Here is a 22,360-nt window from a genome sequence, read left to right as displayed (position 1 = left end):
TCACACAAATTAATTTCGGTTAAGAGAAGAACCATAAACTCCTCACCAGGTGGTACAGGAGTCTGCTTAACATCTTCCCTTCTATCCTAGAGGAATGTAGGAGATGTGGGATGAGTAGACCATTTTGCATTTTTGGTGGGACTGTCCAAAAATCAAAACCTTTCTGGAACATGGTATTCACCACTTACTGTAAAATCAGTGGTCCTCCTGTAGCTACTCCTCAAATTTCCCTACTCAACCCCATTCTCCCCCAAATATATCAAGAGAGACACGTTATGCCATTTTTTCAAGGCGTCATCTCCAGACACTGGGAGGCCACTGTTGTACCCAGCACGGGACAATGGTTCCAGGAACTCACTGCTATAATGAATATGGAGGCGATATTAGCAGAAGACACTTTGACCAATGACAAATGTTAGGTTACTTGGCAGCCGCGGTTATCATTCCAGGACTCCCTGAAGTCCCAGAAATGTCTCTTATTCATTTCATATATCCCCTCCCATTTTTTTTTCCTTTTCTCCCACTTTCTTATTGCAGGGTGTCTGGCATGAAGGACAAACGTTTGATTATTCCTCTTAATCAGTAAATTGATGATCATTGTTTTATGACAAGTCAATCCAATGTCTTGTAAGATTGCTGTATGTATTAATTAATATTTCCATATGCTGTTTATGATGGAAATTATTTCCCCCTCTTGTTTATAAAATCTATTTTTTTGATAAAAATCAATAAATACTGATAAAATATAAAGAAGAACCCAAGATCAAAGTACTAAATGGAGCCATCTTCAACCTTTTTTATTGTTATTATTTTTGGGAATGAATTTATAGTTTCGCCAGTCTAAAAATGGCATCAGGAGTATCGATAATTTATCTAACCAGTCACTCAATAAAATAATGATATATGTTCAACTTCAGGATCGGTAAAGCAGGAATCAAGCATGTCTTTAGTGAGCGTTGATTTATTAGACATTAGATACCTGGTGGAGGAGCTCGTTTGCCCAGTTAGGCTATAAATATGGTTATGTGGTTTCAACATGTTATTAAAGCAAGAAAATCGTCCATTTGTGGATTCATATTGTGCAATGTAAAGTTTCCATATAATTTACCTTATGAAAGAGCTGATAGGTGACACCCAGACGATGCCCCAACCACAGCAGTACAATGGACACTAATGCTCCAAGGGCTGCACCCACAAGGTATATGCACTCACAACCGTGATCCATTGAAGTGCCTGAAAAAAAAAAAAGGAAAAATATAAACATTACATATTTTTTTATTGTTATTTTGCTTCCTAAATGCAAAGATGGATAACTTTCTAAATAATCTTCATTAAAATGTTTTTCCATTTTACTGCTGCTCTGTAAGTCCTTTGTCTAGGCGAGTACAAAGCCATCAGAATGTCTGCTTGGTTCTGATTGCTCTCTCAGTTCTTCCCCTTCCAACTTAGTATTAGGCTGCTTCACACATCCATCCAGCATATGAGGCTGTCAGGACCTGGTCAGGAGACCTGCAGTCAGTCCGTGCATAAAGGTCCATACTCAGTCTGCAAAACATGGATGTATGAATCCAGCCTTAAAGATAGCAGCAAGGAGATGGAAGGTGTTGTACACAGATTTCTTCAAGGAAGAGAGAGGAGAAAGTATCTATGGTTTCAGGGAGGGCAGAAAAAAAACACAAAAGGATTTAGATAAGGAGGAAAGCACAATGCTGAGAAAGTAAGTGCAGCACAGAATCTGTGAAAACAATTAAATACAGCATTACCCTGGATACACATACATCCACCTCACATCCAGCATGTATTACAGGGAGAGACACTCCCACAAAAGAAAATGTGAAACAAGAATCAGGCTTCAAATGGCATCTCACTGGGTCTTAAAATGAGTGAAGGAACAAAGATTGTAGACTGAAAAGGTCACCACTAACATATGTAAAAATTATTTTTTTCAAGTCAAAAGGTGTCCATAGCCTTTACAGTGGTTGTCCGGTCCAAAATGATAAGTCTGTAGTCACTCTGTTTGACTGCAGACTTATGAATCCCCCCAGTACATGAACTGTGCTCTGCAGGAATTCGCCAGTTTCATAGCCGGGACTGGAGGATATGTATGCGTTATACATACTCCCGGCCAGAGCCCGACTAGTGGGCGCAGCCTCGCTCCATACACTTGTATTGAGCGAGACCGCGCTCCGACTAGTGATATGGCCGTCCAGTGGGCGTGACCTCACTCCATACAAGTATATGGAGCAAGGCCAAGCCCACTAGTCGGGCTCTGGCCGGTCTCGACTCAGAAACTGGCGAATCCTCGCAGTGCACAGAACGCGCGCTGGGGGGGTGGGGATTCATAAGTCTGCAGTCACACAGAGTGACTGCAGACTTATCATTTGGGACCAGAGAACCCCTTTAAGCTGCCCAGACACGAGACGGCTGTCATTTGGCTAACAGCCATCTCTCCCGATTTTCCCATACACATACAGTCTTGCCAAAATCAGCAGGTTCATGCGACGTTTATGTGTATGGGGACGTTTCGATTTCTACTTTACAGTGATTGAAGCTTGGTTCACAACTGCGAGGGCGGTAACACAGGAGCTAAATGGATGAAACCAGACTGCGGATTTATTCCAACGTTGCAACTTATGAGGTTAATACCGCATCAATAAAAAACGGCATCCGGCACTATACCACTGTACAACCCAGCAATCAATGGCGGCGTCCCTCCAAGCCTGATGTCAGATCTGCTGGGAGGGAATATGGCCGCAAATCCCATACAAACACATCCTTAGACAGGTTTCAGACGACCATATTCCCCTGAACTGAACTCACAGCTTCATAGGGCATACACAAGGTTGTAAGTTCGGGTCAGGAGACCCACGGACTGTAAAATATGTCCGCCTTAAGCCGGCCTTACCTTGTAATCCTTAGCACAGGTGTTCGGATTTATCTGTTATACATATATATGGCCCCTAATTAGCGACCTGATTGGAGTCAGAAGTCCCGAAGAACAAGACAATAGGAAATTCTAGATCTCAGCGGAGCAAAATGCAAAGTTTAATAATTTGTCCCCAAAAACTTTTCTCAGGACAGCATTGCACAATCTGAGACTTAGCGTATAAGTGGCAATACCCCGGCATTATTAATCCGACAAACTCGTAACAATGCATATATCGTACACACATGACATGAGGGTATACGCATTCATTGCACCATTGAGGGACCCCTGCACCGTACCAAGGACCCTGTCCATTACCTGAGTCTGGTTGCCGCCTTGCAATGAAGGGGACTGGAGTCGCAGGCTTGTGCTTCCTCCCTCGCCCCTGATCTTTACCCAGAGATCCTCTCTGGCTGCTGCTGCTCACGTGATCCCACAGATGTCACATACAACTCCCTGCTGAGACAGCAAGAACAGCCAGTAATAATAGGGTTAATCATCAGGACTGGGACAGGGGTTACCCAGGGAGGAGCCGCATTACAGTGTTCTTTTAACTCTTTGCATCCCAAGGCGTGTGGATTACATGGGTCATTAGAGGTCACGGGTCCTAAGGCAAAGTTTTCATAATGAGTATTTTCTGCACCCAAATTAACTTACTTTTTCATTGGTTTTTCCATGACTTTTTAAGACGTTTTTTTTTTTAGCTGCAATTTTTGTTTCATGTTTTAAATAAAACCGGCTTTGGTTAAATATCTCCTGCGTTTTTTGAGGATCACATGCGTTTCCGTAATAAAAACGCATATGCGTTTTTTTTTTTATCTGCGGATTTTCCTAATCTCATTCCAGTCTACGAGGAAAATTCACAAATAAAACGTATTTTTACCGCAAGAGAGATCGACATGTTGCATATTTCAAAATTGCACCTCAGGTCAGTTTCTGCAGGGGTTAGAAAAAAAAACCATAGTGGGCATGAGAATTATATTAATCCCATACACTTTACTGGAACTGTAAGGCTATGTTCACACGTTGCATTTTTACTGCGTTTTTTTTTATGCAAACGTTAAGCTGCGTTTTACAGAACCAGTAAAAGCTATGAGATGTCAGAAATCTCATGCACACACATTGTTTTTTTTCCTAACTGATTTGGAAAACTTTTGTGTTTTTTGCAAACTGCAGCATGTCACTTCTTTTAGCGTTTTTGCAGCGGTTTTTCACCCATAGAAAGCAATGAGTAAGTGCATAAATGCAGCAAAAAACGCAGGTTTGCTGCGTTTTTGGAGCCAAAACTTTAAGCAAGTTACGTCATCTTTTTTTTTGGGGGGGGGCACTAAACTTTATCAGTGTGCACAAGAAACAATAAAAAGGCAGCAAAAAAATTGCTGCAAATACGCAGCAAAAACTGTTTTTTTTTTAAGCTAATTCTTTACTGCCAAGAGAGCAGGTTATACCTGCGGGGAAAAAAAGGAATCAAAAACTCAACGTGTGAAAGCCTAAGGCTGTATGCACACGTTGCGGTTTTAGGCACATTTTTTTCTGCGTGTTTTTTTCACAAAAACTAAAGGATTTCCTAATGCAGCAAAGTGAATGAGAATCCTGAAGTCTCATGCACAGGTTGCTTATTTGTGACTTGAAGATTTGGAGCAGATGCAAATAGGCAATATGTCAATTCTTCCAGCATTTTTACTGCAGATTTCACCCATACTAAGGCTGCGTGCCCACGATAAGGAATAGCAGCGTTGTGGACGGCGCTCACCTGCGCTGCGTCCAAAACGCTGCGTTCTACAATGGTTCTGATGGTTCATATGGCATCCGATTTTTTTTCTCGCAGCCATTTGATTTCGGAGTCAAATTGCTGCATGCTGCGATTTTTTTCTCACGCCGAATACAGCCGGTTGCACTTGTCCAATTTGTCCGGTCGTGTGTGCGAGCTCTAACGAATGGGGAAAAATCTACAACATGTAAAAAACGTGTCAAAAACAGATGAAAAACGCACGTATTTTATGCTGTGTTTTTCCTGCCAGGAGATGCAGAAATTTCTGCACCAACTACTTGACGTGTGTACATACCCTAAGATGCTGCTGGTTTTCCATACGAAAATATGGAGCCGAAAAAATTACCAAATACTCATAGTGGAAGTGGAATCTTAGTCTAAGGGTTCTAGGGTCACACGAACATTTTCTCCACATCCGAGAAAAACAATCCAATTATTCAGATTATACTTTGATCAGAGTGCGATCAGTTTTTCTCAGACGTGGAGAGAAAACAGGAAAAAAAAGGTTTTCCACCTTCTCCATTCTGTCAATCTGTGAAAATCAGGCTGCAATCATATTGGTTTTAACAGACCCATAGACCTGCATTGCTGATTTTGATCTGAAACTAAGATGAAAATCAAACATGTCTCCATTTTTTTTTTTTTTGCATTTAATGCACGGTTTAATAATTTTAGTCTTTGATAGATCGTACTTTTTGGGTCACGTCGATGCCAAATATTTGTATTTTTTAATTTTGAAGGGAGAAAAGAGGGGGTGAATTAAGGTTTGATATATTTCTTATATACTGTATTTTTAATTTTCCTTTTATTTTAGAGAACTTTGAACCTGTGATTGTCATATCGGTTATGTTATAGCAGACAGTGAAAATTTCAGTCTCCTATGAAGCCCAGCCTGTGGCTGAACTTCTCAAGATAACTAAGATGGCAGTGACTGGGGTCTTCCCCAGGCCCCCGGCTGCCATGATAACCTTTCGGTTCCCTGTGACTGTGCACACCAGCAATGGCGTCATTTAACTGCCTCTTCAGAGATTGATAGAGACATTTAAGTGGTCAAACCACAGGGATCCGAAAAAGAAATGGTCGCTGTAGCTGCAGGCAGATGCCGGCTATATAAAACAGCCGGCATCTGCCCGATATGAAGCAGGATCAGCTCCTGACCTGGTGTCATAGTTACCTTAGCAACCTATGACAAAATCATAGGTCGTTATGGAGTTAATGGAGAGGTCTTTTTATGTTCTAAGAGGACAGAAATTGGTCATGAATGGATATCTACATGTATCTGCTCTTGTGGTCCTCCATACTGCGGACAAGTGTTGGAGCTGCCTTCACATTGCATGCATTATTCTGGCCCATACATATTCTGGACCATTGGTCCATGTGGAAAATCGGCCATGTTTACTGGCACATCGGCTATAATGGGCGCATGTGCTCTCCATGTGCGGTTCTTGACCAATACACTGGTCTGAATGAGCCATAGAGCAGACCGGTGTGAAACTAACCAAGGCACAATTCATACAACAGACTATTTTTCATCAGTTTGCAGAAATAAATTTTCACACATTTTTAGCCTGTTTTTCCCATCAGCGTGGCATCCATTTTTCTGTAAAAAATGGACAGTACCCAGTCGACAAATGGATGGCATCTGTGCTCTGTGTTTCTCATATGATTTGAAGGGAAACCTGTGACTCGGAAATGTCTCCATTTTTTTTTTTAATCGACACCTGGTCCACAGAAAAACCCTGACATATGAGCAGCGCCATGGATTATAATAAGATAAGGATTTGTGAAAAACTCAGAACGTATACTTAAAAGATGGACGTCTGAATGAGGCCTTATGACTCACCCACACGACCGCAGTAATGGGGACTATGAATGGAGCAGTGGGGGTTAGTCAAGGGGTAGAGGCTTTATTGCTTCTTATTTTATAGTGATATAAGTAATTAAATGTGTTCCAGTTTTGGAAAACCTGTTCCACGGCTGCAGTGGGAAAAAAAAGTGCTTTACTCACCCTTCACAGGTCCAGTGCTGAGTCTCTGACATTGTTCCTGGTGTCTGTGATTGTCGGTAGCGCCAGTATCATATCTACAGCACTGCAGCCAAATACTGAGTTCAGTGACTCTCCCAGAGTTGACTACACTAGTCCCTGAGCTCACTGATTGGCTGCAGCACTGTTGAAGCGACATTGGTGCTGCAAATAATAACACACACTGGCAGCAACCGTGCAAATTCAACATCAGACCAGGGGAGGGTGAGTGAAGCTCTCTTTTTTTTTTTGTTAGTTTGTTTTTTTACCGCAGCCAGGAGACAAGGGGTTTTCTAAAATCGTAAATCCACTTTAAGCCTTTTTCTGAGCAAAAAATAGAGCTACCATAAGTGCATGTGAATTAATCATCATGCTTTAGTCATTGTGATGCCTTGGCCTTAGTGCGCAGTCAGATGGATGTATAAATCGGACTGAGATTGGATCAGAGTGCACGGACTGGCCGGCAGCTCTCCTGACCTGAGCGTCACAGCTTCGCGTATTTCTATGCAGCTGTCACGCTCCGGTCGGCCCAGTGCAAGCACTGCATTCTGATCTCTGTCCGATATATACAGTCATCTTACTGGGCCTTTAAAGAGGACATGTTCATAGGATAATCTTTAGCTGAGAAGTCATTATTGTGGATAGGCATCTACCATGAACATCCTCTGGTGCTTGGATCCTTGTTTCTCCTGAGAGCAGCCTGGAGTTGGATCCTATTGAAATCCATAGGGTCTATCGGAAGTTTATGCTTCTGAAGCCTCCGTATGATAAGCCACAGATTGATGGTTTCCAGTGCCATACTGTATCTTTGGTGTGCAATATTACTCATTAACACAGGAACAATATAATGTATATATACAGGGTGGACTCTATCCTTTGACTATGGTACATGTGCTAATTTCCCAGATGAATATTGATAAAGAGCAGATAAGGATTCAACGGCCGCTCATTAAAGCTATCAGGACTTTGAGCCAACTATCCCAGCAATGTTTGGTTCTAAGGAAGTCTCCCAATTTCGTCAACTTCAGCGAGTTGTGAAAGTTACTATCACCCATGGAGGGTGCAGGAGAAATTAAGGATGCAATAGTCTGACCATTTTGTAATTATTGCAATTGTAACAAAGTTCCTTGTGACTTTTTTTGCACCCATATTGCACTTGCATTCTCCCTTAGGGTATGTGCCCACAATCAGGAGCCTCTGCGGGTTTGAAGCTGTGTATTTATGCAGCATCAAACCCGCAGCGTCCAGATGTTACAGCATAGTGGATGGTATTTCTAGAAATCCCATGCCCACTATGCATCTCTGTGCTCCTGCGGATCACCCACGGAAACTGACATGCGGCGCGTCTTTCAGACCCGCAGCATGTCAATTTCTCTTGCGGGTCCGCATGTGGACTTTCCCCATAAATTAACATTGAGTCGCTCATTTGCATAATGAGGGCAGAAGCCCAGCGGATATTTAAAAGCGTCGCGGCCGCAGGCGGCTACGGAATGTGGGCATATACCCTCATAGGTGGATTGAAAAAATTTAGTTTCAATGCATATTTCAGATTCCATGCGTATTCCTCAAAACCTGATTAATAGGGTCAGTACCAAATATCAAAAAGAAGCAATGGGCTGGCTACTACTGTAATGGCTCGGTTACGGATGACACGGTGGTGCTCAGCAGGAATAGAAATAGGAATAGTCCACGGAAATGTAATATGGAAGAAGACAAGTGGCAATTCAGGCCGGATGAAGAGCACGATAGCGTGAAAAGGTCGTCGCCTGTATGCTCCAACGTTCTCCTATATTATGAGCTGTTATTTTTATCTGATAAAGTTACTAAGACACTTACAGGAAGCCAATTTTCTTACATATTACATGTTTAGTACCAATGACATAGAAATATCTTGGAAATTATGCCAAGATCAAAGTTATAGGTGCAATATTCAGGGTGACCTTGTACCTTTATAATCTTTGATGGAAGTGAAATTTAAATATAAAATAAAGTAATAAAAAAAAAAGTTTTCACAAAATAATAAGTCCCCTAGTTGTGACAGACTCACAGAATTTTATAAGCGTTACATGCAATGTTTGTTTCCAGTTCTAAAGTCTTCTTTGAAGAATCTCTTGAGAGGGGCTCGCTACCGGTATCGATGGAATAATCATTACCATCCCCAAACCCTGGAAAGAACCTCACACTTTAAAATTTAAACTAATCGATTGCGGTCTTATATTCTTCAGATTATTCATGAAGACCAAACGGGATTGAAGCCGGAAAAATCAATGGCCCTGAAGGCTACGTTCCTATCATGAGCTTTCGGTGCGTTTTTGATGTTGCAGATTTTCTGCACCATTTTTGCACCCAATAAGTAAAATGTTACTTGCATTTTTTCAAAAACAGAAAAGCATCAAAAACTCACCAAAAGCTCATCGTGGGAATGTAGCCTAACATTCGACGTCTGTTTACGTCCCTCCAGTCAACTACTGAAAATGGGGAGGACAAGTGTTGGTCTTCCTGGATGCCAGTAAGGCTTTTGACTCCATCTAGTCTTTCCTTTGAACGACGATGTGTAGAATGGGTTTTGGACCTGTATTTATTAGATGGTTTAAATTTTTATATAAGGATCCTGTGGTGTGCGTATGGGTCAATAGATATATTTCAGACTTTTTCCCCTATTTTGGGGCACCCAAGAGGTAAGTCCACTGTCCCCGATGTTATATGCTATTGCAATGGAGCCATTGCCAGACATTATCCGCACTACCCCGGAGATCATAGGCTTCATTCAAGGCCCCCTACATGACCAAATTATCCTATACGGGGATGATACTCTCCTATACCTGCAAGAAGCCAACGCTTCCCTTCCAGTGGCATTGAACATGGATGAATTTTGTTTCCTGCCCTAAATATTAACTGGAATAAAATGTGTTCTTCCCAGCGACTTGACAGTCACCTCTAAACAGGTCTCCCTACTGCTGCGAAAGTGGATAACCTAATTTCCTTATCTGGGGTTATTGATCTCCAGGAACCCAGGAGACATTTACGACATGGACATCCTTCCTCTCATTCTATTCATTCGTCTAAAATAAAGTGATGGGAGAAGCTGCCCTTATTGGCTATGACCCGCAATATCTTTATTAAACTAATTGTGATGGCGAAGGTGCTATACATCCTCCTACAATCATCAGTAACCACCAACACTTTTGATAGACTAAACTCCTTATTTACTCTTATATGGCAGGGCGACCAAAGGCCCTGGATCCGGCATCGGATAATGCGGTATTCCTGGATGCGGGGAGGAGTTGTACTGCAAGACCCTAAACTACAAAACTGGGAGGCCCACCTTTATCATCTGTGTCGTTGAGAAGGTGAAGGGTGGATTCATTGAGGGCCTTTGTGAAAATCGTCCATCCCTACAACCCAAAGATCTCATATGCACTACTTTGAGTACCCCACGAGTCTCCGCTTAAGACTCAATCCGTCTGGTCCGAGGCAAGGAATTGCTTCAGTCCGCTCTCTATGGCTGCTCACCCCACTTTGACACAATAAAACCCTAGCTAAACAGTGAAATCTGGAATGGGGTCCTACGTGGGAAAGGGTGGCATGGATCTACCTGGGTCCGATCTGTGTGGCTTGGGCCCTTAAGCCCTTTTAGACGCGAAAAGAGCTAAACCTTCCAAGTACCTTTTCCACTACCTACAATTGTGACATGTCCTTTAGACCTTGTTCACAGGTCCACACTCTGTCCTCTGGAACTTTCCCTTGTCTTAGGTGTTACTGAATCCACCTGGATCTGGGCTTAAATCCCATTTATAAGTAATTCCTGGATAAGTGCCCCACATGTCACAGGGGCGCAAGAACAATTTTTTCACCTTCGATGGGATTGCCCAAAGCTTATAGGATACTGGGCCCAAGTGGTTCAGTTCCTACACGACCACAAGTGAATCCCCAAGTGTGTGGATGTGTTGGCGGGAGTAAATGGCAGCAGCTATCGAAGGTGAAACGGCACTTAAACTTTTTGCCACGGACATGAATTATTTTCTTTTGTCACCTTAAATTTACATGAAGGCGGCATTTTCACAATGACCTACATGTCTTTTCACAAAATATACAGCCATGAGGATATAGTTCAGATTTTATTTGCGCATGTCTAAAATGTAAAAACTGTCCTTGTAGTGTTAAGGGTAAAGCCCAATTCATGGGTCAGAGTTTCACATACAGTACAGACCAAAAGTTTGGACACACATTCTCATTTAAAGATTTTTCTGTATTTTCTTGACTATGAAAATTGTACATTCACACTGAAGGCATCAAAACTATGAATTAACACATGTGGAATTATATACTTAACAAAAAAGTGTGAAACAACTGAAAATATGTCTTATATTCTAGGTTCTTCAAAGTAGCCACCTTTTGCTTTGATGACTGCTTTGCACACTCTTGGCATTCTCTTGATGAGCTTCAAGAGGTAGTCACCGGAAATGGTCTTCCAACAATCTTGAAGGAGTTCCCAGAGATGCTTAGCACTTGTTGGCCCTGTGGCCTTCACTCTGCGGTCCAGCTCACCCCAAACCATCTCGATTGGGTTCAGGTCTGGTGACTGTGGAGGCCAGGTCATCTGGCGTAGAACCCCATCACTCTCCCTCTTGGTCAAATAGCCCTTACACAGCCTGGAGGTGCGTTTGGGGTCATTGTCCTGTTGAAAAATAAATGATGGTCCAACTAAAAGCAAACCAGATGGAATAGCATGCCGCTGCAAGATGCTGTGGTAGCCATGCTGGTTCAGTATGCCTTCAATTTGAATAAATCCCCAACAGTGTCACGAGCAAAGCACCCCCACACCATCACACCTCCTCCTCAAAGCTTCACGGTGGGAACCAGGCATGTAGAGTCCATCCGTTCACCTTTTCTGCGTCACACAAAGACACGGTGGTTGGAACCAAAGATCTCAAATTTGGACTCATCAGACCAAAGCACAGATTTCCACTGGTCTAATGTCCATTCCTTGTGTTCTTTAGCCCAAACAAGTTTCTTCTGCTTGTTGCCTGTCCTTAGCAGTGGTTTCCTAGCAGCTATTTTACCATGAAGGCCTGCTGCACAAAGTCTCCTCTTAACAGTTGTTGAAGAGATGTGTCTGCTGCTAGAACTCTGTGTGGCATTGACCTGGTCTCTAATCTGAGCTGCTGTTAACCTGAGATTTCTGAGGCTCGTGACTCGGATAAACTTATCCTCAGAAGCAGAGGTGACTCTTGGTCTTCCTTTCCTGGGGCGGTCCTCATGTGAGCCAGTTTCTTTGTAGCGCTTGATGGTTGTTGCAACTGCACTTGGGGACACTTTCAAAGTTTGCCCAATTTTTCAGTCTGACTGACCTTCATTTCTTAAAGTAATGATGGCCCCTCGTTTTTCTTTACTTAGCTGCTTTTTTCTTGCCATAATACAAATTCTAACAGTCTATTCAGTAGGACTATCAGCTGTGTATCCACCTGACTTCTGCACAACACAACTGATGGTCCCAACCCCATTTATAAGGCAAAAATATGTCTTATATTCTAGGTTCTTCAAAGTAGCCACCTTTTGATTTGATGACTGCTTTGCACACTCTTGGCATTCTCTTGATGAGCTTCAAGAGGTAGTCACCGTAAATTGTTTTCACTTCACAGGTGTGCCCTGTCAGGTCTAATAAGTGGGATTTTTCAGTTGTTTCACACTTTTTTGTTAAGTATATAATTCCACATGTGTTAATTCATAGTTTTGATGCCTTCAGTGTGAATGTACAATTTTCATAGTCATGAAAATACAGAAAAGTCTTTAAATGAGAAGGTGTGTCCAAACTTTTGGTCAGTACTGTACACGTTTCATTATGTTTATTTGAGAATAGAACATGCGCCCATTTTAGTCTACGAACCTTTTCACGTGTCCCTCTTTGTTTACAGAACGATGGTCCAGGGAAAAAAAACAAACAAAAAAAACCCGACATGTCTGAGTTTGGTCCAATTTGTCAGTCTGCTAAAAATTACGGACACATCATATGGATGCTGCCTAATGCAAGAAGATGGCATGGGATCACACATGGATGGTACAAGTGGACCAACAACAAATTAAAACTAGTTTCAGCTCACTGATTTAGTCTGTCCGTTTTTTGCATGATAAAAAAAAAAAACCTGATGTGTGAATTCGGCCATAATCAGGTTTGTGAGAATTAACTCCTCTTTCCGGAATCATCTTCTGTATTGATCCGCTATCTTATAAGACAGTTATCAATTGAAGGAAAATTGTTTTAAAACATTTAATGCATATAAAAATGTGCAAACCAGGTATCCAAAAATAAAACCCAATTAGATCAGATATGATCCAATGCCATTATTGCTGCGGCATAGTCGTACATCTTCCTGTAGCCAACATTTAACTCTTCAGGGTACGGTAAGTATTCTTGTACATGTTTGACCACGCACGCAGGGATCAGCTTGTACTTGCGAAAGTTGAGAAAGCCGTGGGCCCAGACTACAAAGGTTCTGTAGGATGTCCGCCTTAGCTTGCTGTAAGAAAGCAAAAAATAAACGATGACAGATTAGAAACCAACTTCCATCACTAATGTCTGGTATAGTAATCTTTACATCAGTAGGTAATGAGAACCATTATCTTTGTAAATTTATAGTAAATCTTTCAAACTCTGGTTAAAGGGGATGCCCACTACTAGGACAATCCCTTCTGAAACCTCAAGCTTGGCCCCGTTAAAATAAAAAAAGCTTATACTCAACTTTTGCAAAAAATGTGTCCAAGCACAAAGGTTTGAACTTGTTTACACGCTAGAAAATGAGAATAAAATTAAATTCACCCCTCAAGAGTATCTGTATTGGGGTCAGATCATCTAATACTGGGACTCAGACAATATTCCACATTCCGTATACCGATGCAATACCAGGATTGACCGTGGGTCTCCTGACCCAAACTCATGGGCATTTAAATGTCCACATGGCACATATACATGCCCATGAGGCTATAAGTTTAGGTCAGACTCGCAGTATTGCAGTCCATATGCAGAATGTGAAATACAGCCGTCTGAATCCGGTTCAAAGGCTCGTTCAGGTGAATGTTATAGGTCTGTGTGTTGTCAGTATGCAAAACTGGCAACTTAAGAATAGCACACTGACCAATCCAAGTTAATGGTGTAGTTCACATGAGCGTTTTCACGCACGGACCATTTGTCGGTATGTACAAAAAAAAAATGGATTTTGAACCAGACTCGTCCATTATAAGTCAATGGGTGCACAAAAAACGGATCCCATACCAGTTGCCATCAGAACGTCATGTGGTTTTTATGGACCAACATGGGAAACGGTTTGGCCTTTAATTTAATTGTTGATGTAAAATCCGGATGCTATACAGAAAAAAAAAAAAAACCTCCAGACATATGGATTGCATACACTGGACATTAAAGGTGAAAAATCGGTTGAAAACCAATCTATTTTGCATCCGCTTCTCTGGACCAGGCCTAAAGCTCAAGACATGTTATGCAATATTACACTCAGGACAGGCTAATAACTTTCTTAAAGGGGTATATTCCCATCTCCAAGATCCTAAGTCAATATGTAGAAGGTGTAATAATGATAATATTAGCAAATACCTACAATTAAAAATGTAGTATAGTTCTTCTGATTTGCTATGTCGCTTACCCCATGTACATTGCAGTAGCTTAGGTATCCATGGTTACGACCACTCATATAGCTATGTTGTGTACCCCTTGTGCAGGGCATTGCAGTAGCTTAGATATCCATGGTTACCACCATTCATATAGTAAGTTGTTAGTGGTCATAACCATGGATATCTAAGCTACTGCAATGCCCTGCACATGGGGTAAGTGACATAGTGAATCAGAAGAACTATATTTCTAAATGAAGGTATTTGCTAATATTATTATTATTACACTTACTACATATTGGGATAGGATCTTGGAGATGAGAATACCCTTTTACCTAATAGTTGCAAACACTCAGCTGTTAGAAGTATTTAGTTTGTATGGGTTTTGCGCTTTTTATTCTAAAGCAGAAAAGTATGCATTCATTGACTGACAGCCAGCAAAGATCCTGAAAAGTAAGGAATTTAAATACAAGTACACCACAATACTAGAATTAAATACATATTGCAGCAAAAAACCCATATGATAGTGCAAGTAATACTTACTGAAGATAATACAGAACATCATTTTTTCTCTTAATTTTGCCTAAGAAACGATAAAGGAAATCAAGACGATCCTTGTCTAGACACATCTCCTGGAAGGATGGATGCTTCGTGATACACAGGCGCTCGTCGTTAAGCTGCGGGAGAAGTGCGGAAATCTCGTGGCAACATATAGACTCTTCCAAAGTAGACATGACGCAGCAGTGCCCGCATTTACACCAACTGGTGTTTCTTATATCACGTCTGATATCCGGGACTTCTGGTAGTTCTTCTTTTACTCGATGGTTTATAGGATCAAACAGAAAACTGTGCTGTGTTTGAAATGGCTCTATCATGCCTTCCAGGACCCGGAGACGCTGTGAAATGAATGAAAATTAAATATATAACTGTACGGGTATGTGCACACATGGCATTTTTTGCAGTATGTTTTTTTTTTCTGCACCAAAAACCAGAATGGTGGTAAGAAAAATTCTGTTCAGGTTTTACATTTTCAACCCATTAATTTTAATGGGTGAAAAGCACTGCAAAAACACTGAAAGAATTAACATGCTGCGTCTTGGCAAAGACACCATGTGTGAACAAGTCCTAAAGGACATTAAAGGTGGTTGAGGAATGTTCAGACATTCTATACCCTGACAGCAAATGTTGAAGGAAAGGATGGGACACATTAAAATCCATTTGGCTCGATAACCAATGTGAGATTAGTGGGGGGTCTGCTACCCGCCACCCCCATTACATTGCAGTGTAACACACACACAATCTGTCGCCAGTCCTACTAATCAGCAGAGGCGCTGGGGATGCTGGCGGGTAGTAGGAGGTTTACCGGGCTCTGATCTGGCGGCCATATACTACCAATGTGGCTTCTGGACCAGGGTCCTGCAAATCTTTTGGCTCGGCTTTATATGCAATACATTGTCGATGCCTCTTGATAGCCATTTCCAAAATTTCGCTTACCCTGGCTTCTCTTTCTCGTAAACTCAGAATATCACCATGAACTTGAGGACCAAATTTCCTCTTCTTTGCTTCCGTTTCCAGCTAAAAAGGGTAAAAGAAAAAATAACAAGTTTAAGTTAAAAAGAAAATATATCCTCATCACCAAAAGTTAAAAGAAACACTAAACCTAAAAAAGGTATAGAATAATAAAAAGTAAGGGAGTTCGAACATTTGCCCATAAAATCTCCTTTATAGATGGTTCTATTTCCTGAAGTTTACGCAGTGCCAACATAATCTGTAGTGCTGTACAGTCAGAATCTATGAGCATATGTGGATGGAGTAATGAGGAGGAAGAGAGGAACTAGATGCCTCCAGAAAAAAATATTGATAATTAGAATACCAATACTGGCTGTCTTCTTCAATAAATTCTTCTGGTGTTTTCTGCTCCAAAGACTCTCTGTACTTTACAATGCAAGTCAATGGGAAAGCTCAGACTGTGGGGATCCCAACCAAACCCCCTACCAATCGATTCCAGGACCACCGGGGAAAAGGAAGGAGGGTAGAACATCTCCATGTTTATATACCTATGGGACGGCTTGCGACAGCCGTCTTTTTCACTTTATTGGTCCTTTCGGGAACTTCCTATTTCTCTGACCAGTAAGGGGCAGCGGAGGGGACCATCAATCACCACGGCCCGGGAAGGGACTACCACAGTCAGAGGCACTTTCCTTATTTAGTGCAGTGCCTTCTAAAAGACGCACTAACGTCTTTTGGAGACTTTAGCTTAAAAATGAAAAAAAAAACACTAGCAATTTCTTCATTGTTCAATTGAGTAAAAAAATGATTGGAGAATGGTAGTAATGTCACATAAAAACATTGGAAAATCTTCCAAAAAATGGCGACCAAAATCTTGGGAAAAACACTCAGGAAATGAATGAAAAAAAAACAAAACACAAGATGATTCAGAAAAAAATCCAAAGTTTTCTGCATAAAAAACATTGTGTGAAGATAGACTAAGTGTGTCATTGTGCACAGATCCGGCAGTGTTACTTACAGATGTACAATCCTCTCCGCTTAGTTTCTCACCACCATTGCTCTCTGAAATATATAAGAATAACTTAAATGGTTATTAACACAATTTACAAATTAATTTTTTTATTCAGCAGAATTCAGGTAAAAGCTGCAGGTATATGCAATGAAACATAAGCAGCTACAAGTAACCCCGAAGATAAAAGTAATTAAACAAGAACAACCACTTATGAAATAAAGTCTCTCCCGGCTGATCCAAGGGATCTGGCTACTAGGGAAAAAATAAGGTTCAGATAAGTATGGTTTATATTCCTACCGTTTAGAGGGGGCGCTCTCACAAATAGACCGCTTAAGGCTGGGTTTACATACCACAAGTTTACCGTAAAGTATTTCATTATATTCTTGACAAGAGGACAGTAGGGTAACGGATGTCGCTATAAATCATCTGTCAGAGACTTTGATTTAAAATGATTCTCCAAGAAGTCGCCGTCGCATATTTCAAGCTGCAACCAATCCTAATAAGTTGTCAGGACATGTTGCAGCCTGAAGAAACACTGGAAGCTCATGCCTGGTCAATTCCAGAAAACGATCATTGGCTTTTGGCTCCTGGGGAACACCATTTAGCACATTAACATTTTCCAAAGTACCTTTTACCATAAAGTATCTGAGATGGGCAGCACCAAAGTTGTCCTGGACTCCTACAGGTCAGGAATATTGGCTTCAGGGGATGCTTCCTCATCCTCCTCTCTAGCCAGTACAGTGAAAACAAATGCACCGCATGTGACCTTGTTACCATAGCCGACAACTGGGGGCTACAGCTTTAGCCCATCAGTCCCAGATCAAAGAAGAATCTTGACCGATAACAATAGCATGCAACAAGACCTTGACCACTCCCACTTGGTGGGACACAGAACCACAGTCTGTGCATACATCAGCCTGTGCATGGGATAATTATTGGCATCTCCATGGATACACCTTACCCCCACATGTGGCACCTAGCACCAAACTCCCAGAAGTCCCGTCACTTCGACACCATTCAGTCACTTGGCATGCCTGAGGCCCCTCACCAGGATGAGGAACAGCACTGCAGGCAGGATAGGGGAAGTAGGAGTTGCACCGGGTAATGTTGCAGTCCATTGGTTCTGAGACTTGGTCAGTTCCATCATCTCTCTGTACAGAGATGCTATGTGAACTTCGCCCTTGCGGACACTGGTTCTCCTTTGCATCACTCCACTAAAGAGACCGCTCCCAGCTCTACCCCGCGCCGCACCAGCAACGCCACAACACCACAGCAATGTCACATGCTGGCAGGACAGCTCCTCCATACTTTTACACTGTGTTTGCAATGCTGTAGCTGCCTTTACCCAGGACATTCAAACTTTACACTTCAATCACCTGTGCTCTTTGGGACTTCTGCTGCCAGTCTCCAATTATAGGGATTCACGTTCTCAGGTAGGCATTAGGCAGCGTTCACACAGGCAATGCGGTTTGGTCCAAACATGTGCAGTTTTATTGCTTTCATAAAACTCCAGCTTCTGGTTGAGACTGCCAACAGCAGAGGTCTTTCTTCCTCCCAGAAACAATAAGGTGATATTTATATATATACGGTCTGTACTCCCGGAGCAAACTTTTCACAAAGAGGTACAGTCCTACCAGTCTCAGTATCACCTTCAGCCCGAACTCCAGCAGCTTCCAGCACCAAACAAAAGTGTTCATCTCCACAGAGAGCTCACACTGAACAGGCTGCAGTTTCCACACGTTTCTCTGCAACTCCAACACACAAGCTGCGCAGCTTTCCTAGCTGACTCGTGCAGTCTCCATTCAAAAAGAGACTCTGGCTTGTCTCACTCCCAACTACAGCTCACATTTTGGCTGGTCACTCACCAGCAGCACATTCAACTCTGCTCAACATTCAGCGGACTGACACACGGTGAACCCATTTCCTGGTTCTTAATCAAAGCTAGCCAGGAGTATCTAATTAAGACCTCCAGTGCTATGATTTAACCCAGTTATACCTGGCTTTACTACAAAGTGCATGGGAGCTTTTCTCAGCATTTATGTCAGATGGAAGCCATATGAATGCAGCCTAATTGGTACATTTTGATGTTAAACCACATGAAAAAGGTTTACCTGGCCTGAGACGCAGGCCTGATTCTTCTTGTTTGAAAGCACCAGGAGCTATAGTAACAAAAAAAAAATGCGCACCCACATACATTGATGTAAAATACACATCATATGCAAAAAGAAGGCATGCAGCAGCCAAGAAACGGATTACGATGTTCTTCAGTGGTTGAGTACAGGATAATACGCACTGCAGCTGCTGAAGAGCCTCTTGAGAGAGAGGCAGAATTACAAGTCAGTCAATCAGTGGTTGACCCAGGAGAAGGAGCTTCCTGCAGGACGGATCTGTGAAACATGACCTCCACAGAAGGAGATGAGCAAAGTCTATGCAGTGCCGCTTATCTCTGAATCGTTAGGAATAAGACCTGTATGTAAATATTATTTACAGACATGCCAATGGAAAGACCACCCCGTGGATTTGCACCTCCTTCTCTAGAACACATCTTCAGTTCTACCATATAATGGACCTTCCTATTTTTTAAATTATTTCTTACATGTACCTTGAAATTCCTCTTCGGTGTCCGTTTCCTCCTCAGATTCATTCTTAACGAAACCATCCCCTATGTAATATATAAGGAGGCATTGAATAAAAAGAATGGAACAGGGTTTTTTTTTTCTTTTTAAGTTCTATACAAACAATTAACCTTGATTGGACACAATGAGCATGATTCATCATTTCTGTTTTTTTTTTTAATGAAGTAATTTTTCTTTTCTGTTTTGTGGCATTCGTTCACATTTTTTTTGCGTCAAATGCTTCAAAACAGAGCCCAAGGGTCATGAATTTTGAGCAAAATCAAAAAAAATTGATCTTTAATTTTGTTTTCAACCATTTTTACATCTTTTTAAGGGCAAAATGCACATGTTCTGCTCAGATGTCACAAAATTTGCACACACAAAAAAAAAATCAGGAAGTACAGAAAATCATTACGGGGGGTGGAAGAGACTTGAGTACATTTACGCAAAAAAATAGAGACTTGCAACAATTGATGAATCGGCTGAAAACATTTGGAGACCCCAAATCTCACCCACAATGTTGAACACACACATATACATATATCTATACATTACTCCGAAAAACATGGAGGTTCCATCAAGGGCACTACCATCACAGGCCTACAGAAGGTCCACAAACAATGGCGCAAGGGGGACTATTTAAAACAAATGTCCAGGATTGAAAGCAAGTGGATATTCAACCTGGACACATTAAAACCAAAAGGACTCAATTCTCAGATTGAGTTATTTGCTTTCAATTAGGATTAATGCATTCATCCGAATTAAAGCATATTACCAAGATGACCCCGCCCCCACTAATCAATCATGGACAGCACGCATATATAAGTGACCTACAGTACTTACAGCAGTAGACCATCCCTGAGGAAGAGAACCGTAGTTCTTGAAACGCGTTGGTCTTTTTGGTCCCTGTAAGCCACCGTACCGGTACGGGTCACGTGCGCGCTGTCACGTGCACTGACGTCACGCAGGTCCTACTGCGTTGACACAAGGCGCCTACTCTAGGTCCTTCCCGCCCTCCACAGACCGCCGACGGAGGATACTGAGCGCAAGGGAGAACAGCTGGTCACCGGCCGGGACCCTGTTACACTCCCTGCGCGACCCATCTCTACGCCTTACCGCCCTTCTACCCCCCGCTGCCAGCTGAGACTCTGGGAGTACAGTAAGACGCTAACGAGCCCCTGTTAGCAGAATCATCCCTGACAGACAACTAACTGTAAGTAACTGAGCTCTGCTCCCACGGTGACATCCAGCATCTAAGACTGCACCCCAGTGTGCACATGCTGTACATACACCAGACTGCTCATGTCTCCTGATCGCCACTACCACCATGGAAAAACTCAAGAGGATTAAGCAGATCCTCAGTACCCTAACATAGAGCACAGACACTGCTTCCTCACTGCTACTAACACTACCAGTGAGCCCAAGGAACAAGCAGATTTTCAGTGCTCTAATCCAACAGGTAACATTTTACTCATTTTACCTGCACTGTGCATGCCCTCCTCCTACTAACCAGAATCCATAGATACACCTAAGCATACTAATATTTATCCTTCAAGCCCTTTTTGATACATATACAGCTGTCCATCACCCAGCCTTGGACCATATGCTTCAAGACCGTAGTCACTAGCACGTGCTACCTTGGAACCTATACAGAACTTCGTACAGGTAAACACACATTTGCTCACCTGTGCCACTCAGACCCCCCGTATCGTACCATAGGTTCAACAAAACCCTTCTACTATTCGCCAACAGCAGCAAGTAGCCTCAAGCACTGCGATCCACACTAGCTGTCCATTACCCGGAACCGGACATTAATCAAGACCGCAGACACCATCAAGTGCAGTCCTGCAACTTACACAGAAACCCCCCTCCTTTACAGGTAAAAAACTGCATCCCTTTATATGTGCCATTCAGACCCTATGCACAGTGTCACAGGCCTAACTAATATTATTCTATATCCATTAGCAGCACCTTCTAATTCCGCTGCCTAAACACCAAGAAACGACCATCACCCCAAGCACAAACCATCCACACCTGGAATTCTACTCAGATCGACAACAGGTAAATCACTTCTTCCACCAGGGAGATTAGCCACTCCAAGCATACGGGAAACATCTGGTCACTAAAACCCCCCCTTTCCCCTTTTTTTACCTAGGTACTATCCAGACTACAACCCTTCTAAAATTGGCCTAGAAACCCACGAGGCTACAATTACAAGGAACTAACAGAAAGCCTCTACCCCAAAAGACCCACCATCTATCTCTATCTAATATTTTAACATTTTTAACCTTCACTGTGATTTAACGTCACTTTTATGTGAGATTTACTATTCAAAATAAAAACTTTTTTATCATCCTCTCCTATTGTCCACATCTTGTCCCTAACAACCCACCCCCTTCTTGTATACGGCCTAAACCTTACCAGCGCAGGATATTTTAATTATTCTTATTTTTTAAACATTGGATTTTTCCAATACTGTCAACCTGTGGTGGTTGTCTATCTCTCGCAGCAGGTAATATCCAGGCCCACCTACCAGCGCCTACACGCAATTTTTTATATATATATATATATATATATATATATATATATATATATATAACAGTTTATTTAAAAACAGGCGCAACTTAAAAGAATGATAAAAGTACAAATGAAAAACACCAAAAATGTAAAAAAAAGGTGCAGATGCAAATATTTATCAGGTCCAATGTATTTCCATCAAACCCTCGTTCCATAGAATTAGGAGAAAGTGCAGAAGACTGAACCAGGATTTCCTAATAATGGTGGAAACAAGGGCCACAGCTTTCTGGGGCAAAGAAAATCTTGTAAGGTTCTTGGCCCGTCTTGTGGGTGCTCATTGCCCATTTAGCAGGATTAATAGGGAAGG

The 22,360-nt window shown here is 42.0% G+C and overlaps 2 protein-coding genes across 2 annotated transcripts in view; both read right to left on the bottom strand.

Moving 5' to 3' along the window:
* ILVBL (ilvB acetolactate synthase like) overlaps nt 1–3,386 on the bottom strand; it is a 37,409-nt gene extending 34,023 nt beyond the window's left edge. The window contains exons 1-2 of the mRNA XM_073656807.1: nt 3,245–3,386; nt 1,109–1,233 (exon numbers count right to left, since the gene is read on the bottom strand). Of these exons, the coding sequence (XP_073512908.1) occupies nt 1,109–1,225 (117 nt within the window). The 5' untranslated portion in view covers nt 1,226–1,233; nt 3,245–3,386. The remainder of the gene's footprint in view (nt 1–1,108; nt 1,234–3,244) is intronic.
* Nucleotides 3,387–12,974: 9,588 nt separating this feature from the next.
* LOC141171785 (uncharacterized) overlaps nt 12,975–22,360 on the bottom strand; it is a 68,013-nt gene continuing 58,627 nt past the window's right edge. The window contains exons 16-20 of the mRNA XM_073655426.1: nt 19,464–19,523; nt 16,868–16,911; nt 15,835–15,915; nt 14,884–15,236; nt 12,975–13,238 (exon numbers count right to left, since the gene is read on the bottom strand). Of these exons, the coding sequence (XP_073511527.1) occupies nt 13,043–13,238; nt 14,884–15,236; nt 15,835–15,915; nt 16,868–16,911; nt 19,464–19,523 (734 nt within the window). The 3' untranslated portion in view covers nt 12,975–13,042. The remainder of the gene's footprint in view (nt 13,239–14,883; nt 15,237–15,834; nt 15,916–16,867; nt 16,912–19,463; nt 19,524–22,360) is intronic.

Source organism: Phyllobates terribilis, unplaced genomic scaffold (genome assembly GCF_046119375.1).
Source record: "Phyllobates terribilis strain yellow unplaced genomic scaffold, ASM4611937v1 Scaffold_12__6_contigs__length_324123572, whole genome shotgun sequence".
In the NCBI taxonomy this organism is placed as follows: domain Eukaryota; kingdom Metazoa; phylum Chordata; class Amphibia; order Anura; family Dendrobatidae; genus Phyllobates; species Phyllobates terribilis.
This window is presented reverse-complemented; position numbering and strand designations above follow the sequence as displayed.